This window comes from Sminthopsis crassicaudata, chromosome 3, assembly GCF_048593235.1.
Source record: "Sminthopsis crassicaudata isolate SCR6 chromosome 3, ASM4859323v1, whole genome shotgun sequence".
Classification (NCBI taxonomy): domain Eukaryota; kingdom Metazoa; phylum Chordata; class Mammalia; order Dasyuromorphia; family Dasyuridae; genus Sminthopsis; species Sminthopsis crassicaudata.
Window position 1 is genome coordinate 65,885,627 of NC_133619.1, and position 18,461 is coordinate 65,904,087.

At 37.8% G+C, this 18,461-nt stretch overlaps 1 protein-coding gene across 3 annotated transcripts in view; it reads right to left on the reverse strand.

Moving 5' to 3' along the window:
- Positions 1–384: 384 nt before the first annotated feature.
- The window catches only part of SMARCAL1 (SNF2 related chromatin remodeling annealing helicase 1), a 79,701-nt gene continuing 61,624 nt past the window's right edge, over positions 385–18,461 (reverse strand). For all 3 annotated transcript variants that reach the window (XM_074298738.1, XM_074298737.1, XM_074298739.1), the window contains exons 12-17: positions 17,228–17,298; positions 14,497–14,599; positions 11,109–11,291; positions 9,479–9,579; positions 7,194–7,290; positions 385–704 (exon numbers count right to left, since the gene is read on the reverse strand). In XM_074298738.1, the coding sequence (XP_074154839.1) occupies positions 486–704; positions 7,194–7,290; positions 9,479–9,579; positions 11,109–11,291; positions 14,497–14,599; positions 17,228–17,298 (774 nt within the window). In that variant the 3' untranslated portion in view covers positions 385–485. The remainder of the gene's footprint in view (positions 705–7,193; positions 7,291–9,478; positions 9,580–11,108; positions 11,292–14,496; positions 14,600–17,227; positions 17,299–18,461) is intronic.

Below are 18,461 nucleotides of genomic sequence, written 5' to 3' on the forward strand. Positions count from 1 at the left end.
ACTCTTTTGGGGTGCTATGTCCTTTCAGGAAAGCCCCTTTCTATGTTCTCCCAATTCTATTTCATATCTTCCATTCCTGGTGTCTATTGTATCCCTCCATTTTGTTTGTACTCTCTTCCCCTAAATAAATCTACCTTCTGTAAAAGAGAATGGCCACTGTGAATTTGTCACATTTATTTCAAACTAGGTATTGCTATCCCAATCACATCAGTTGCTTGTGCCACAAAAGGAGTAAATGATTTATCGAGGGTCACATACTAAGTAATGTGTGAAAAGCAACATTTTATCTACTCAATGGTGTCTAGTCAAAACAGCTGGAATAAATTTAGAAATTGCCATGAAAATAATGAAACTAGGTTGAAAAAAAAAAAGAAGACAACTTGCTTTGTTTTATTGGGTGTATTTTTATTTTTTATTTTTTAAAAATCAGTGATTTTCTTTTAAGGTCTGTTTCCCCCTGAAAGTCAAATGACAAGCCTTTCTTGTCATTTTTGATTGTAAAAGTCCATAATCCGCCTCTTCTTAGGTGAGCTCGCTTCCCAGGGGCTGACTTCATCTTGGGAATCACTTGCCATCTCCGAGGAGGTTCCTCTCTCACTGATTTCCGCTGCCTCTAGCAACAGTGCCTCGTCCATATCTTCTCCATAGTCATCTTCATCGAAGGATGCTCTCAAGAGGTCGTAAATTTTCTTCTGCTTTGGGTCCTTTGGTAGGAAAAGGAAATCAGGATAATTTAATCACAAGGGAAAGAAACATCATACTCTGACTCTCTCCCAATTTTCCTAGGTCCTTGGAGAAGTGGGCAATCGCTAATTCTCCACCTAGATCATTCACAACAATAATATCTATTATCACCCCCCCCACCACCTTTTAACAAACTCATTTACACTTGCCTCAAGTCACAAAGCTTATAAAGGCAGAGCTGGATTGGAATCCACAGGATCTTGGATTCAGGACCAAAAGAAGAGGCAAAGTCTACCCTTTTCATTTACAGATGAGAAAACAAGCCCAGAAAGGCTGAGGGTTTGTCCAAGGTCAGACAAACAGCTGGAGTTTTCAACAAAGGCCTTTTGACTCTCAAATCAGTGAGACCACACACCAGGCAGCACTTTAAAAAGTCCTTCAATCAACTAGAAAAGGAGATCCAGAGACTTAAAGAAGAAAATGATTCTTTGAAAATTAGAATTGGGCAAGGGGAAGCCAGAGAAAAGAATGGGGGGAAAAAAAAACATAACAGAAACAAAAAAAATCCAACAGATTTGGAGAACAGATCAAGAGAAAATATAAGATTAATTAGACTATTTGAAAGCTGTGACCAAAAAAAAGCACCCTGAAACAATAACATAAAAAATAATCAAAGAAAACTGCCCTGAAGTGATGGAAGTGATAGAGGGGAAAGTAGAAATTGAAAAAAATCCACCAATCACCACCTTAAAGAGACCTTATAAGGAAAACATATAGGAACATTATTTCTAAAATTTGAAACTCCCAGATCAAAGAGAAAATTTATAAGAAACAAAGAAAACCAACTCAAATATTCTGTAGTTACAATTAGGAGTGTACAGGATTTATCAGCAACTACAATAAAAGGCTGAAGGTTCTGGAATAAGAATAGGCCTACAAAATTAAGTGTAATATTAAATTTTAAAAAAGGACATTCAATGTCAGATCTTTAGGATTTTGTTGCAAAGAAACTTGAACTCAATAGAAAATTTAACTTATAAGAACCAACATCAAAAACTAATTTCAAGGGATTCAATAAGGACAATTTTTTTTTAATGTGTAGAAATGTAAACCACATATCTAAGATTGACGTTAATAATTGGGTATCCAAAAGAAAGACTGAGACAGAGCTGAGTATAATTTGTCTCTAAAAAACAAACTGTCTAAATAAAGGTAAAAATAGTAATTTTGCTAAGCAAATAGATGCAGAGGAAGAATGGACACAGAGGAATTAGATGGGGGGAGGAGGATGGATAGCTCTGAAAACCTATTCACCTTGGGAATGGGTTAAAGGGGGAACAATACACACACACACACACACACACACACACACACACACACACACAATCAAGAAAGTATAGAACCCTACAAAATCTATTAAAAAAAATAAGGAAGGAGAGACTAGGATAAGGTATAGAAGAGTGTTGAGATTAAGGTAGTGCGATAAAGTATCCCATAGATTAATGGGAAAGGAATAAAGAGGAGCAAAGCGGTAGAGGGAGAAGATGGAATGAGGGAGAGGGTAAATTATAGCAAGGCAAGTTAAGGAGTAGAACTAAAGTAGAAAAGTAGGAAATGCACAAACAGAATAACAATTATCAGGAATAGAATCTATTCGAACAAGTAATCACAGATCTCAGACAAAGTCAAACTTAGAGATCCAATCGAGAGAGAGAAACCTACATTATATGCCAGCCATATTAATATTATTTTATATGTGTGTCTATGTATCTGTATATGCATATATATATGTCTGTATATAAATATATGCATATGATTGTGGATATGTGTGTGTATATGTATACACACACATACACATACAAATATATATCTGTGCTTAATTCTTGGGAGTGGTGGGGAAGATGAAAGGGGGAAAAAAATAAAGTATGATGCACAACAGAGAACAAAGGAAAATTTATAAGAAGATAAAGAAATGTCTTCTACTATTATATAGGCTTTCTTTTTTGTGTGTATAATTGTTTTTTATTTTCAAAACATATGCAAGTATAATTTTTTTTTCAACACTGCCCCTTGAAAAACCTTGTGTTTTAATTTTTCCTCCTCTTCCCTCTATCCCCTCCCCTATATGGCATGTAATCCAATATATGTTAAAACATGGTAAAAATAACATATGCTTTCTTGAAATGGAAATTGCTACATATTTTGGATTCTCTCTAATGTTCTGTTGGGTACATGACAATGTTTTGTTGGCTTTCCCCCCACTTTTCTTTCTTTTTTCAGCTTTCCCCCCCCTCATTTTGTATGAGTTTTAAATAAATACATTTTTAAAATGAAAAAAATAAAAGAAGTCCTTCAGTCCATCAATCTATCTGATTTCAGTCTTGATATTGAGATCTAAGTAAATCTCACCAAAGCATTTACCTACTGACTATCTGACTCTCATATACACCTTTGCTTCCTTTCTCACCTCAACACTGATTTAAAAAAAGATGCTGATAGTCTTAGGAAAAATAAAAACAAAGAATGAGAGAAGGGGAAGTGAAGGGTATTCTCCTAGCCAGATTTGTTCATGTCCAATGGATTTTCCCATCTTTTGGCTCACTAGGTCTCAAGCAACCTTCAATGGGTTAAAATTTCACAAAGCCTTCTCCAACTATGGTTAAGATGTAAGGTTCCTATATTACTAACCAGGGTTCTGATACTGTATTTCATTTTTTACCACTTAATGCCCTCTGTGCATCTCTGGCCATAGAAAACATGAAATCATTTATAGATTTTTAGACATGGCCTATTTCCTCGTTTTCTTATTACTTTTCCAAGCCCCCTTCACTGGTTTCTTTTCTTTCCTGGGGACTCACGCCAAACCTCTATTCTTCTCTCTATATGCTCAGTCACTGGACCCATCCACTCCCATGGCTTCAGCTGTCCCCCCAATTCCTACACAAACTCCCCCAGCTTTATATTTCCAAGTGCCTGAAGTGTCTCTCTCCCCTTGGAGACCCTCTGCAGGACTAGATGCTCATTCTCTCAAACCCTAACACACTGTGATAGGAAGAAGAGTAGAAATACATTTGTTCCTCAGTGTCATTTTTTAGACTATCTCTTTGATAAAATTGCTCAGCAATCAACTGATCAATAAGTATTTACTAAAGCCTATTATGGGCATATACAAAGTATGAAATTACATCATCTTTGCTGTTCACTCCATGAATCTTTTCACCTGAGTATAGATTCCTGTCTCAGTCAACTACGGTACTGTCCATCTTTTATTTATTCTCAAAGAGGATTAATGATATCAGAAGGATGATGATCTTTCATCAATTGTTCATTAACTGGATTTAAATCAATTGAAGTAGTACAAAGTCATAAGCTTTACTAACCTCTCTCTACTTAAGGTGTTCCAATTTCTGGTTTATAATGTTCTTCTCCACCTCAAATGCTATTTTCATATTGTAAACTTTGCTATACATGCTGATATCTCATTGTACATTCTAGCCTCCAAGTGCATCAATTTCCTCAACTCTCAGGACCTATATTTTAATTTTTCCTTCGCTTCCCAAGGGGATGGTTGTTATCATAGTAGGCTCAAAAAGCCTCAGAGGCCAACCAGTACAACTCATACCCTAAAGAGTCCCTACTATAATCTACCCAATCAGATCATCACATATCATTATGCTACTTCTCTAATATTGAACTTTAACATTTCCTTTTCTGTTAACAGCCTATCCTAACTTTCTTGTCCCACTCTTCCTAAGCCTACTCATCTTCAATTTCTCCTTATCTTTCAGAACTTTTCATGTGCCTACAAACATGCTCAGCCTTTCTCATCTTTAATAATCCTTCACCTAGCCTTGCTGTCAAGTTATGGTCCTCCATCTGTTCTTTTCACCTCCAAAATCCTAGAGAGATTGTCAACATTGTTGTCTCTACTTCCTCAGCTCCCACTCGCTTCTCAAATTCTTACAATCTGTCTTCTGATTCTACTACTTGACTGAAACTGCTCTCCAAAGTTACTAATGCTTTCTTAACTACTAAATCTCTTTTCAATACTCATTCTGATACTTTTGATACTATCAACCTCTCTCTTCTCAATATTGCTAATCCCCCCTGGCTTCCAAGATGCTGCTCTCTTCCTGCCTTAGGGTCTTTTGCTCCCCCAAAGCAGAATTATTTCATTTTTGTATCCCAGGGGCCTAAATACAGTAGGCACTTAATCAGCATTTGTGTAACTGAAATTTCACTGTCATGTCAAACTCAAAAATGTATAAAACTAGAGTCACCCCCTACTTCCCAAACTGGCTCCCTCCCCTTTATAACTCCTTAATTCCTTTGAGCAGAACATATATAATGTGAACAGTAACTGTTTTCTATAGTATGTGGATGACATATAAGGCTAATTCTGATTTAGCTAGAATAGTCATTCATGTAATTTAAATCCTATATTTTTTCCTTCTGTCTAAATCAAATTTTACTGCCCATACTTATCTCACAAGAAAGATTAAGATGCGCTGATTCTATGAGTTTTATTAATACCAGTTAATAGAAAAGTTTTCCAAATCAGAGTTTTTTAATTCAGTCTCATTTATTAGGATTATTATCTAAGGAGAATAACTCCTTTAAAAAATCTGTCTCCTAAACAGAAAAGGTTGCTTTCTATTCATTAATTAATATATTTATTTTAATAATGAGAGATCTACTAGCACCATCTTACTTTAATTAAAAAAGAAAATTAATGAAGTTTTCTATCTGTTGAGATGCAGGTGGATAAGATGCCATTTCCAAAGGATTTCATGGTTAAGGCTTTGATTCTTTCCATGGTAAAACTTAATTTAGACTAACTGGGGGAAGGACAAACTAAATCCATAAAATGTCTGAGTTATGAACTACTTTTCAACAACAAATGCAGTTTTATTTTTCAAGTAGATGTATTTATACTTAGCAATTTTATATCCAGCATTTAGCAAAGTTCTGGCACATAGTAGGTGCTAAGTAAATGTTTACTGATTGACTGAAATAAATTAAATTTGGGTAACCAAGATCATATATTCACAAGACCAAAGAGACCTTTTAAAAAATGAGATTATTTGTTAATTAACATAATACTAGGGAAGATAATCACTTTACAAATACAGATAGGCAATGTGTCTATAATTTGCCATCACAGAGAGCACTGAGTTTAAGTGACTTGCCTAGCTCACTCATTTATTTATTAAAAATGGGACTTGGATGCCGGTCTTTGTGATCCTGGGGATGGAAGATAGCTTACGCATTCACCCTCTAGTCCTTCTTACATAGTTAATTTTTATTTTTAAAAGAGAACTTAGCAAGCAGGTATAATAAACTATCACCCAACCTTTTAATTACAGGCTTTAACTGCAATAGGAAATGAAAGACACAAATTCTCCAATCCATCTGCAATAATGTGATGTTCTGATGCTCCAATTCATCTTCCCAAATATGAAAGAATCTGCCTTTAGAGGCCATGAGAAGAGGCCTGTTTTCCCCTCCCCAACCCTTTCTAGAAGAGTTGATAAAAATCATCCTTTGATACCTTCCAAAGCAATCTCATGAGAAGATCTAAAAGATGGGCAAAAAGGAAGAGAGAAACAGAAATCCATCATTAAGTAATAAATGTCATTTCTAACTTCCAGTCACCCACTTGGATGATGCCCTTGAGTCTCCTGACTCACTAGTTCTGTGGAAGTGAGTAAACAGCATTTAGTTAAAAGGAAAAAAATTAAAATTTTTTGAAGATTAAAAAATAGAGTAGGAAGCATTTATCTAAGTAGATACCTGAATCTGAGGTTGATAAATCAAAGCAGAATGCTACCCTATGCAGGCAATAAACTTAATTCTTCAGCCTTTTTAATACTGCTCTCCCAGGAATGATACTAAAGAACAGTGAGAACTCCCATTTGGGAATGTCTACAGCTCTCAGGAGGAAGAAAGAAAACTGAGCTACAAGTCAATAGACTAATCTGAGTTTCTCGGTGATTTTAGGCAAGACACTTACTTAGCTACTCTGGAAACAATTTACCCATTTGTAAAATGGGTACAACTCATTGCTCAGATCAACAATACTGTACCAATTGAGTGAAGCAAGAGGGATGAAGGGACCTCAGAAATGTAACATATTAATAGTCCTTCCACTTGTTGCTGCTTGTGTGCATTTCCACTGGGAAGCCCCTCTGGGAAACTGCTGTGAGGATGATCCTGTCTCTTTGTTCTCAATAGAGGTTGAAAAAGATTCAAGAGCTCTCAGGAGAAAATTTCTGCCAGCTTTTAGTAGCTGGTGAGAATGGCAGGGATTTAGGTATCCCTGATTTGTGACCACCACAGATATTCATAAAGTGTGCTATGTTTCCCAAAACAGATGTCCACACAGACTGAAATGAGCACACCAATCAGCACCATCTCCAAGAACAGCGGCTCATGCTCTCCTACTTTTAACACAACAGCCCCAAAGCAGCTCAACTTTTTGTCCTGGCTTTGCATGGAGGGAGCGTTACCTTGTGGAAATAATCAGTGGCTTCGGTCACATCTGAAAAATTGGTGTCTGAAAGCCCAGCTTGACCTAAGACTTTAATCTTCTCTTGAATCAGAGGCCTGCAGGGGAAAAATGAAAGGCAATGTGTGACCATAACCTGAAAAAAACTCTTGGTCATTTGAAATTCGAATTGCCAATCCCACCCCCACCCCCCATGTGGCTACTAGATAATTTGTTTTATAAATGTTGAGGCAGGAAGGTGACCTTGAACATAGCTGCCCCTCTCAATTTGACTTCTAATCCTCTGTGTAAATCTAAAATAATTAGACTCAAATTCTTTCCAATTGGGATGCCTAAGAAAAACTGTCACATTACAGTAAAGGAAAATAAAAAAGAGAACAGATTTTTTTTCTAGATAGAGCTGGGCCTTTAAAGTCACTGGCTCTTATTTTTTATTGGTGTATATTCTCGGACCTGCTATGCACTGAAATGTCCTGCCTCAAAGCCCAGAAACTATGGATAGAAGAGCTATTCAGAGCTGTCACATTTCTAGATGGCCAGTATATAACTTCAGTCAATGGTTGGCCAAAAGCAAACTGGACATTCTAAGCAATAAAATCCTTATTACTTGGGGAAAGGAATTCTACAGATTATGCCATAGTGGAATTAAAGACATGGGGAATGTGTATGGGTGAGACAGCAGACTAACTCTCTAAAGAAGGGATTCTTTTTATTGTGTCATGGACTCTTGAAACAGTCTTGTGAAACCTATGGACTCTTTCTCAAAACAATTTTTAAATGCATAAAATACTTATATGCATTTATATATTGCATATAAAATAGACTTATAGAGGAAATTAACTAGATTAAAACATAGTTATCAAAATACATTAAAAAAAACGAACCCAAGTTTATGTGAACCCCATTTCTGCTCTAAGTTAAGGATGATTTGGGAGATCATGGTAACTTAAAAGCATTACAAAAGGATAAGGAGAATTGAGGTTTAGTATTAAAGGGAAATGGAATTGATATGGTATAGCTTCTAGGGAAAGATAGCAGTGGTTTTGGGGTCCCCTGGCCTAGGGGGCTTCTGTTCTAAAAATAAATCAGTAATCCTAAATCTTCTAGCTTAGGAATCTGCCTCAGGAAACCCCCACGCCCAATATCTAAACCACTCCTTAATCAGATAGTTTCTGACCTCAGAAAACTCCTGAGACAATAGTGAATAAGACCACTCCTCAATTCATTGCTGACTGATAATCTGGTCAGTAACAATCTGGTCCAGAGAACCAAATTCCTACCTATGAGCCATAGAATTAGCATATCTGTGATTGAAAGCTAGATAAATGGCGTTACCATAGCAAGAAAGCTTTGCCCCTTGACTTGGAGATGGGTTCAAGTCTCCAAATTCTTTTGAGACACCTCATGACAATGGTCTGGGACCCCAAATTTTTGGGGTCTTCCTTCCCAACCTCAACAGAATCAATCTATATATACTTATAAAACAAAGAAACCAAGGGTATCAGTCTCAAAGAATGAACAAAGGGTAGGAACCATAATGAAAAAAATTAGAAATAGTTTGGGAACTTCTGGTTAAACAACAGAACTCACTCAGAGACTGTTTTGCTCTGTTCCCTCAAATGTCCATGATGTCTATGGAGGATCTATGGAAGAATACATTCAAGAAACAGACAGGACAGGAAGGCTAGAGTAGATCTATGGCATACCCTCACAGAACTTCCCACTTGGAAAGGAGCTCACTGGCAATCTAATTCAACAATATACCAAAAGAATCTTCACTATCACATGCTAAGATTGGTGACATCTGCAGCCTGTTCTAGTGTGAGTCACTTCCTTATAGACAATAACGTTAATTGATCTTGTTCATTAGCACTCTGAGGCGTCACCTAATATCATTCACTACAAAATATATTCTGTTTTGGATACTATGCTCAGGGCTTTAAAGAATTCTAAAGCAAATTAAAAACAAGATCCTACATATTTTTGTTAGACTGTCATCTCTTTGGATTGTTAACAACTTGAGGATAGGGACCATATTTTTTTCACCCTTTGTAGTGCTTAAGATAAGGGACTTGGACTTAGTCCTGTAGGCTAGTAAAAGCTAGCGAACAAGAATGGTACCAAGGCTGAAGAGAGGCAGCAGTGAGAAGTGAACTCCTTATTGGAAGTCTCAAGAGTCCTCTAGCAAAGGAGAAAGCCTTTGGAGAAATCAACAACATAATCCACCCAATGTGGGTCCCTGACTCAAACCAGATGAGCTCAATTCCTGGGCTAGTCGATCCATACCATAGGTAATCATCTGCTGTGCCTCTTGCTACCAGGTAGTGAATGCTCACTGAATTGGTCTGCCCAATACGATGCACACGATCTTCAGCTTGGACCAATATCTGTTTCCCAAAGGAAAAAAAAGCACTCAAATCAATTATAGGATGTGATTGATACATACACACACACACACACACACTATATATATATATATATATATATATATATATATATATATATATATATTTTTTTTTAAAATCACTTCTCCTCACTCCCATTTTTCTCCAAGAACTTTTAATTTTCTTGGCCACCACATTGCATCAATATAGTGCTGAAGTGCTTTGGAATCTTGGATGACATTGCTCAATCCTGACAAATCCTTAAGGTCAAAAGGACAGGTATTATGATGTCCATTTTACAAATAAAGAACCTGTGGTTCATAAAGGTCAAATTATTTGTCCAAGGTCACACAATTAGAAAACAGTAACATAGGGACTAGGACTTCTGCCTTTTCTCTTAAGGTTCTTTCAACTGCATTTGTTATTTAATAGAATTGCTGTAGTCATGGATGTGTGAATGGGAGAAAAGTAACTCCAGCTCCTTCTATCTCCTCTGTAATCCCCAGAGCAATGGAAGCTTTCTCTCTCTTGGGAGTAATAGCTAAATATGTGCCCAAGAGGAGAATCTAATGACCTTTTGGGAAAACTAGCTTGCCTGTAGAGTCCCCATTCTTTTTTTTTAAACAACTCAGAATTTGATTGTGTTCTTTCATGACCTAGAGAGTCACTTGTCACTAACTTATAAATGTCAATCTTAATTAAACCATTATAATAGGGTTTCATAAATGTTATGTGGGAATACAGAGAAGTTCAGAGAGAAATTTAATGAGGCTGAAAATGTTCCTCATCGCAGAAGTGATAGAGAGCCTTCAAAGCCAGGGATGAAGCCATCAAGAGTAACAACGGTGCTCAAAGTAAAAAACAAACCAACAACCCCAAGCTGTACCAAAAAACTCTGCATGTTTTATTGGCTCGAAGGATTAGAGCAAGCCACAGTGAGGTCTAAGAGAAAAAGCATAAGGCTGAGTCAGAGACTCAAGGTCCAGTCCTAGCTCTACGTCCAATTAATCAGCCGGACAGTCCTAGACAGCTGACCTTGAACAAGTCAATTTCCCTTACTGGGTCTCAGCTTCTTCTAGGTTTGTAAAGTGTATATGTACTATACATACACATACATACATACATGCATACACACATGCTATACATACAAATCCATATATTTTATTCATCTATAAAATGAGAGCTGGTCTCAGTGGTTTCTAAAGTTCCTTGTAGCTCTCTGGAATGTCTATGGATTATAAATTTCTCAACTGTATGTTTTTGAGTTTTCCCTATCTGTGAAATGGGGAATAATAATTCCTACTTCACTAGACTGTTGAGAAGACAATGAGACATTAGATATTAAAGTATTTACGGGAGGTTAAAGCAAATTCCAATATAAAGCTCTATTATTATTCTTGCATCCTGACAGTCAGTCTACAGAGGAACATGTACTATCCTAGATAAGATCAAAGAAATTCAGCCTCCCCTTCCTCAAAAGGACTTCTTCTTTTGCCCAATGTACAGACAACTCAGGTCTTTGTCACGCTTACCCCTGGGTTCCAGAAGAGCTCTGCAAACACCACCAAGTCGGCAGCAGAAAAGGTAAGCCCCATGTTGGCTGCTGTGATCGAGAGGACAGCCACGGGGTACTTCTCAGACAGTTGGAACAGCTGACACAGGGCCTGGCGGTCAGCTGAGGACGTGGCCCCATCGATGCGGATGTAGTTGATGTGCTAGAGACAAGGTAAGAGATGGATGGTCATCCTTCTCACAGCAAGCCCATTTCAATTCAAATTCTTGCTTGAAATCTAATAGTGCTTCAAGTGTGGTCAAAGTTTTCCAGATATTTTATTTTTACTCTTCTAGATTTGGGAACTAATGTTAAGGACTCCTTCATATGAACTTAATTCTGTAAGAGTAGAGGCTTTTATTAAAAAACTTTTATTTCCCCCAATTACATGTAAAACAACATTTTCTTTTGGTTATACATATACATTAATTTTTTTACATATTTCCATATAAATCACACTGAGAGGGAAAAATCAGAACAAAAGAAAAAATGATGAGAAAAAAACAAGGAAAAAAGTGAACATAGTATATATATATTGATTTATATTCAGTCTGGATTTGAATCCCAGTTTTACTGGGATTTCCTTGGATTATTAAACTGTTAAGAAGAACCAAGTCTATCACAGTTTTCTCATCGCATAATCTTATTGCTATGTATAATATTTTCCTGGCTCTGCTTGTTTCCTTCAGCATCAGTTCATGTAAATCTTTTCAGGCCTTTCTAAAATGAACCTATTTACCATTTTTAATAGAACAATAATATTCCATTACTTTCATATTCAGCCATTCCCCAACTATTGGGCTTTGCTACCACAAAAAGAGCTGCCACAAATATTTTTGCACATGTGGGTCTTTTGCCTTCTTTTATGATTTCTTTGGGATCCAGACTCAGTATCAACGTGAACAGATACCTTTTTTTTTTTTTTAAAGTTTCAAATATGTTCCACCAGCAGCAAAGCTTTTGAAGGCCACAGGACTTTTAGCAGACTTCTAGGCCCACTTTTTCATTAAAAAAAAAAAAAAAAATGATGAAACAGAGGCTCATGGAGGAAAAACGGCTAATCTATAGTCTCACAGATAATAAGTAGCAAACACAGAATTAGAACTAACTACAAATCAAAATCCAGTGCTCTGTGAGGGTATGCTGTCTTCCACCAAAGGATGCAGCTTAAACATTCCCTTACCAGAGATCTCCAATTATTCTGATCACAGAACACTTTTTGGACATGAAATATATTGATGGACACCATGAAAACTTTGTCTAGAGATAGACCAGGGTGTGGTCTCATTATTTGAATTTTTACTGCCTATTTCCTTTGGTCAGAACTAATGCTCACATTAGGGAGACAAAGGAATACTTTATAGGGAGTTCTAAAAATCAAGCACTTTGGGTTTCCATTAAATCATCTTATTATTATTATTTAAGGGAAATGATGTTTCTAGAATTTAAAAAGATGCAAAGGATAAAGAGAGGTGGAGATTTTAAATGGCACTTCCCCCAAAAGCCTTTCATAGGATTATAGCTTTAGAGCTGGAAGAGACCTTGAGAATCATGTAGGCTAATTATCTCATTTTACAGATGAGGAAACCGAGGTACAGGGAAGGGAAGGAAAGGAATTTGGTCAAGGGAGTATATGGCAAAGTTGGGATTCAAAATGGGCTGCTATTAGATCCAGGGGAGAGATCTTTCACTGGTCTCCACATTGCCTCTCCATTTCAATTAGTAGCAATTAAGAGCAATGAACTTGAAGCTGCTAGAGGGCTGTCATTTCCTGCTCTCTGCAGAGCCTATCTCAGTGCCATGGAGAAAAGTGTTTAATTAAAAAACTTTGATAAGAGGGAAAAGGAGAAGGAGCCTAAAAAGGAAAGAAAAACATATAAAATAATGATTTAAATACTTTTCTTTCCATGTTATAAGGTAGGGGCACTTTTCTCCCTAATCTTGTCTCTTGTTAATGTTGCAATAATTTAGTCAGTAAGAAAAAGAATAAAGGATTAATTTAGTCAAGGAAAAAAAAGAATAAAGAATCCCTTTGGGGGATATTCTAAGGCAGGCATTCTTAGCCTTTGTCTATGAATTTGTTTAAAAAAAAAACTTTATTATTAGCATAACATGATTACAATAATATAATCCATGTAATATGGATATATCATTACAATATATGACATAACAGTATGTGGTATATAATATTATAAAGCTATGTTAACATTCATATTGATTACAAAGGAAACCAATTACATTGGTTTCCTTTGTAATCAATATAAATAATAAAATAAACCAATCTGATTTTCTTTTTAATCAGTTTAAATGAATAATAATAAACCAATATAACTAGGTTTTTGTAATGATTACAAAATAGTAGATTAAAACTATTGTTTTATTTTATGCACCTAAAAACTTGATCCTGAGAAGTTTTTAGGTTTTACAAAAAAAGGTTGAGAATCCTTGATCTTTTAAAGCATTAACTTTGGGGTCATCTCACTATAGTCCATAGAGGAAAACCTTCAAGGTCCCCTTTAAAATGTTGTGGCTAGCAAGAGACCTTGAGCCAGTAACTTCCAAAAGAAAAGTCTGAGATTTGCCTCTAGAAATCTTTATGAGAACACTTTTTATAAGACCATTTAATGCACTTCTAAAAATGTACTGAAGGGAGGTTCAGAGAGAAACATAGATATCCTAGACAGCTTTGAAAATAATATGTTGAATGTAGTTTATAACTTTTAAAAAGTTGTACATAGAGATTCATAAAGATTCATGGTTTCCTGTATCTTTTCCATTTTACTTTGCATATGGAAATAGTCTCTCCTCTCCTCCTTCTCCTCCTTTTGGTGATGATCATTAAATACAGAACAAAAAAAGAACACTTTATAAGAACCATTATTACATGATTTCAGAGAAAAAATTAGGAAAATTTATATGAACTTATGTAAAATGAAGTGAGAAGAATTAGTAAAACAATTATATAATAACAAGAACTTATGTAATAATTATATAATAACAACTTGGAAATGTTGAGGACTCTGATCAACCCAATAACTCCAAAGGACCCGGGATGAGGCGTGTTACCCACCTTCTGATAGAGAGGAGATGGACTCGAGTGTGTGTATAGGTAGATGTGTCATATGTATATGAGTATGTGTGTATACACGGCGTAGCTAACGTGGGATTTTGCTTTATTTGATTACACATTATTTGTAATAGGTTTTGTTTTTCTTGCTTTTTCAGTTGAGGTAAAAGCAAATGGAAAGAGGAGAATCTGAAGCTGAAAATGAAACAAATTGATTTTTTTTTTTTTAAAAGAACAACTCTATTTAGGTCTAGGGTCACCTGAGTAGCAAGAACTAGGTCAGATTTTACTGTTCAGTTACCTTTTTCTCCAGGTTACAGCAAATTGCATCCAGGACTAGCTTGTGGTGTGCAAATACCAGGAGCTTCTCTCTCCCACTTTCCAGTAAGTCCATGATGTATTCCCTGCAATTCACAACAACAAAATCCTTGTCATGGAACTGTTCATCTGTTGAGGATTGGTTATTGATACGGTAGAAGGCTAAGAATTAGAATTAGCTGCGGACCCTGCCTTGGGCTCTTGGCTCTCCCTGACATCACCATCTGTAGCGATGATACCTTGGTTGAAACAATAGGCCTAAGCTAGCACCTTGTCACTGAAAGCAGAAAAGCAGAGGGCAAGGTGTGGTTTAATAACTCAGAACAAAAATTAGGAAGGCTCATGAGGTGCTTGCTTTGCTTGGGTAGCCACATCAGTGATAGAAGCTTTCTGAAAGTTTTGTTGCCAATTCAGGAAGTAGTAACAATGAAGACATACAAAGGATATTGAGATAGAGAGGTTCCTGAAGTCATTTAGTTAGCTAATGGGAGAACAAAGATAAAACTAGAGGTAGACAATCCCTCATTCTGTCTATTCTTCTCTTTTCTTATCCTGGTTCCTCTCAATTAAATTGCAAGCACTTTCAGAACTGATTCCATGTCCTATAAATGTCTGTCACCAGTACACAATAGGTACTCAATGTTTGCTGAACAAATGCCCAAAATTGAGCTGAGGGTTGGTTCATTTGAGTCCTGAAGTGGAGATGGGGGGGGGCGCAAATCCCTCAACTTTGTAGCCCCAAGTTTCTTCAGTTAGATTGCCCGTTTCTTTCCCAGCTCTCTTTGATAAGGACAGAGGACCATCCAATCAGCTCCCAAACTAAAGGCTTTTCTTTTTATCTAACTACTTCAGAAAGTGCTTCAAAGAAGTGTTATTTTTTTTAAGTCACAAGAGCCCTCCAGATTCTAGGCTCACCCCAAAATACAGACAGGAGTTTCTCTTCCCTACTCCATCTGCCTGTCTCCGGGATACCCCAGTGGTCTCAGTCTCACGTCTGGTCCTGCAAACCGTGAAACGAAAAGGCAGAAAGGAGGACAGGCAGGAAAAAAAGACATTTTTGAAGTTCACTGCCCACTTTCCATTAGGCTGAGAGTATTGAGGTCACCCATATTTTCGCTATTTCATTCCTAAGAATGGTAACTGTCTTACACATGCCAAGCTATTTATGACTTGAGGCAAATGGCTGAATTAAAAACTTGTAAGGGAATGGGGTGGCTCTGGGCCCAGGGCCTGGGGAGGAAGATACCAACATGATACCAAGGTTTGTAGGTCATTAGCTCGGAAAGGAGAGAGCTCACATCCTTACCATCTGTGTTGTTCAGTAGTCTATGAGAAATGGGACGGTGGGGGCAATTCCAATCAGTTTCTAGTGAATAAGTTCCCACACTATAAAAACCACATCTGGAGTTCATTAGTATCCTGATGGTGTCATAAATGAAAAGGGCATTGTGCAGAGGGTGAAGGAGAACTGGATAAAACTCACTGGCCCTTTATGGAAAGCCACAGGTACACACAACACAGAGAACTCTCTTCTCACCCTCCTGAAAGGACGGAAGAAGAGGTCCTAGGGGCCTAGAGAAATGAGTCCTGGGTGGTGAGAGGGGCCGCCGCCACTGGGGGTTCCTCCATTTATTCATAGACATCAGGCCTCCCATCTGTCACTCTGTCGGCACTACTCACCCACACTAAATTCACAATTTCATCATTTAGACCATTATGGTCCCATAATTCAGTGTGATTTCTAAACAATAAAAAAAATCAGCCAAATTGCATGTCGACAGAACACCCCCAAGTTTTCATCATACTGAGAGTGAAAGAGTGTGGGTTTCCTCCTCTCTTAAGAACAGAAGTGGGGGAGGATTTAGAACAGAACGCCAGAGACAGGTGAATAATTCCAGGATAAAATCTGTGTTACTTGTGGCTCATGAGGACGGCTGCCTTTAAATGGTAACTTACTCTTTGGGTCAATAATTTGTCTGGTTGGAGTGCTTTTTTGAGTTTGATAAAGTCGTGTACTCCAGAAAGATGAAACAGTGATTAAAAAAAAAGAGGGCCCAGAAGAGTATGAGACTGGTTTTTCTTTTCATCTCTGGGCTAAACTGGGCAGGTGTTAGTAAGGGTAATAGAGCAAAGGTGGTCCAGGGAGTGTCTTTTGTCTCTTTTTGCTTCCCCAGCACTTAGCACAGTCTCTGGAACATTCAATAAATGTTGACTGCTTGCTTGATGGAGATGGCAAAGGAGAATTATGAACAAAAAAGTATTAGCAGAAAAAGGGCAGGAAAAGATATCCAGCCAGGTATAGGACTGCACTAAACAGTTTTCCAGAATGAGTGCTGTCAAATAGTATCTGGAAGTGATGAGGGGTACAAGATAGCATCCACCTGCTCCCCACACTGCCCCTCTCTCTCACGCAGGTGTTCTGTCCTGGCTAGGTACTCTACTATACCCTTCTCCCACGGACTGCAAACAAGAACCCCGGCAGCAGCATCCATCTCACTCCCGGATGGAACAAGACTTCCTGGAAGCAGGAGTTGGTAGCCGCAGGATTGCTTCCCCAAAGCAGCTACAGCGGAACTCTATCCACTGGCAATAACCCAGTTATTGGCTGGTGGAGGAGGGCACAGTCACCTAACACTAGTTCTCACGGGACAATGGGATAGTCTCTAGCGGGCAGGAACACGAACCGGACAACCCAATCCTTGCCGAGCACTTACGTGGCAGGCTGGACTTTCGCTTCTGCTGTTCTGTTGAAGAAAAGGATCAGGGCTTCCTTCTGTTGCCGCTTCTGGGGACACAAAGATCCAGAACTGAACACCTGCCTACCTTCCTTCTTCCGGGATAAGTCTGCTGTGTGTGCTACCAGTGACCAGCCAAGACACAGAGACTCGGCTGCCCCCTTATCACCTCATTTCTGCACCATGAGGACAGCCTGCTGGTTGGTCTTCCCCACTCGAGTCTGACCTCCCCCTCCGCTGTCAAAATGATCTTAAAGTGCACACCTGCAGGAGTGAGCAGGGGTGCTAACAGGAGGGAAATGTACCCGTGTTTGTGTACACTTTTAATCTGCATTAACATTTTTTTCTCCATCAACTTAAGTCTAGGACAATCAATAAAACAATCAATAAAAAAGTCAATTTTCTAGTCATTGTAGACTAAAAGCACTGATTTATAGCAACTGCCCATTTCTGAGGTGTAAATGTACAAGATGGTTGGAGCCGATTCCAGCAAACCTGAGCATAATTTAAATCTCACTGCCTCCCTCCCTTTGATAAATTCCACCAACTCCTTGTCACTTCTAGGATCAAACATAAAATCTTGTTTCACATTCAAAGCCTTTCATAAGCTGGCCCTTCCTGGTTGTCTATCTTACAACTTACCCCGGCGTTCTCCCTGCTCTTGGCATTTTCACTGGCTGGGCCCCATGCCTAAAATTCTCTCCTTCCTCATCTCCGTCTCCTAGTGTCCCCGATTTCATTCACGTTAGTCAATCAATAAGTATTTATTAGTATGTGCTGGGCTAAGTGCAAAGGAAACAAAGAAAGGCGTAGGGGAAGTCCCTGTTCTCAAGGAGTTCAGAATCTCATATTTCTTCAGTCCTGACTACAATCTTAGCTTAAGCCTCAATTCTAATTTTTTGATCACCTCCAGTTTTTCCTGTGTGGGTGTATGCATGTATGTATATAAATACATATATAATCCACACACACACACACACATAGATGAAACCTTGTTTGTATGCTGTCTCCTCCAGTAGACTGTTAATTGTGGGGCCTGTTTTTCCCCCCCTTTCTTTGTATTCCCAGCACTTACTGCCCAACACATAGTAAGAGTTTAATAAATGCTTGTTGCCTTGACTTAGGACTTAGCATTGGATCTGACGATGATGAGAGAGTTACTGAATCTCTGGACAGTAATTTTCTTTTCCACAAATGGGGATACCGACGATTA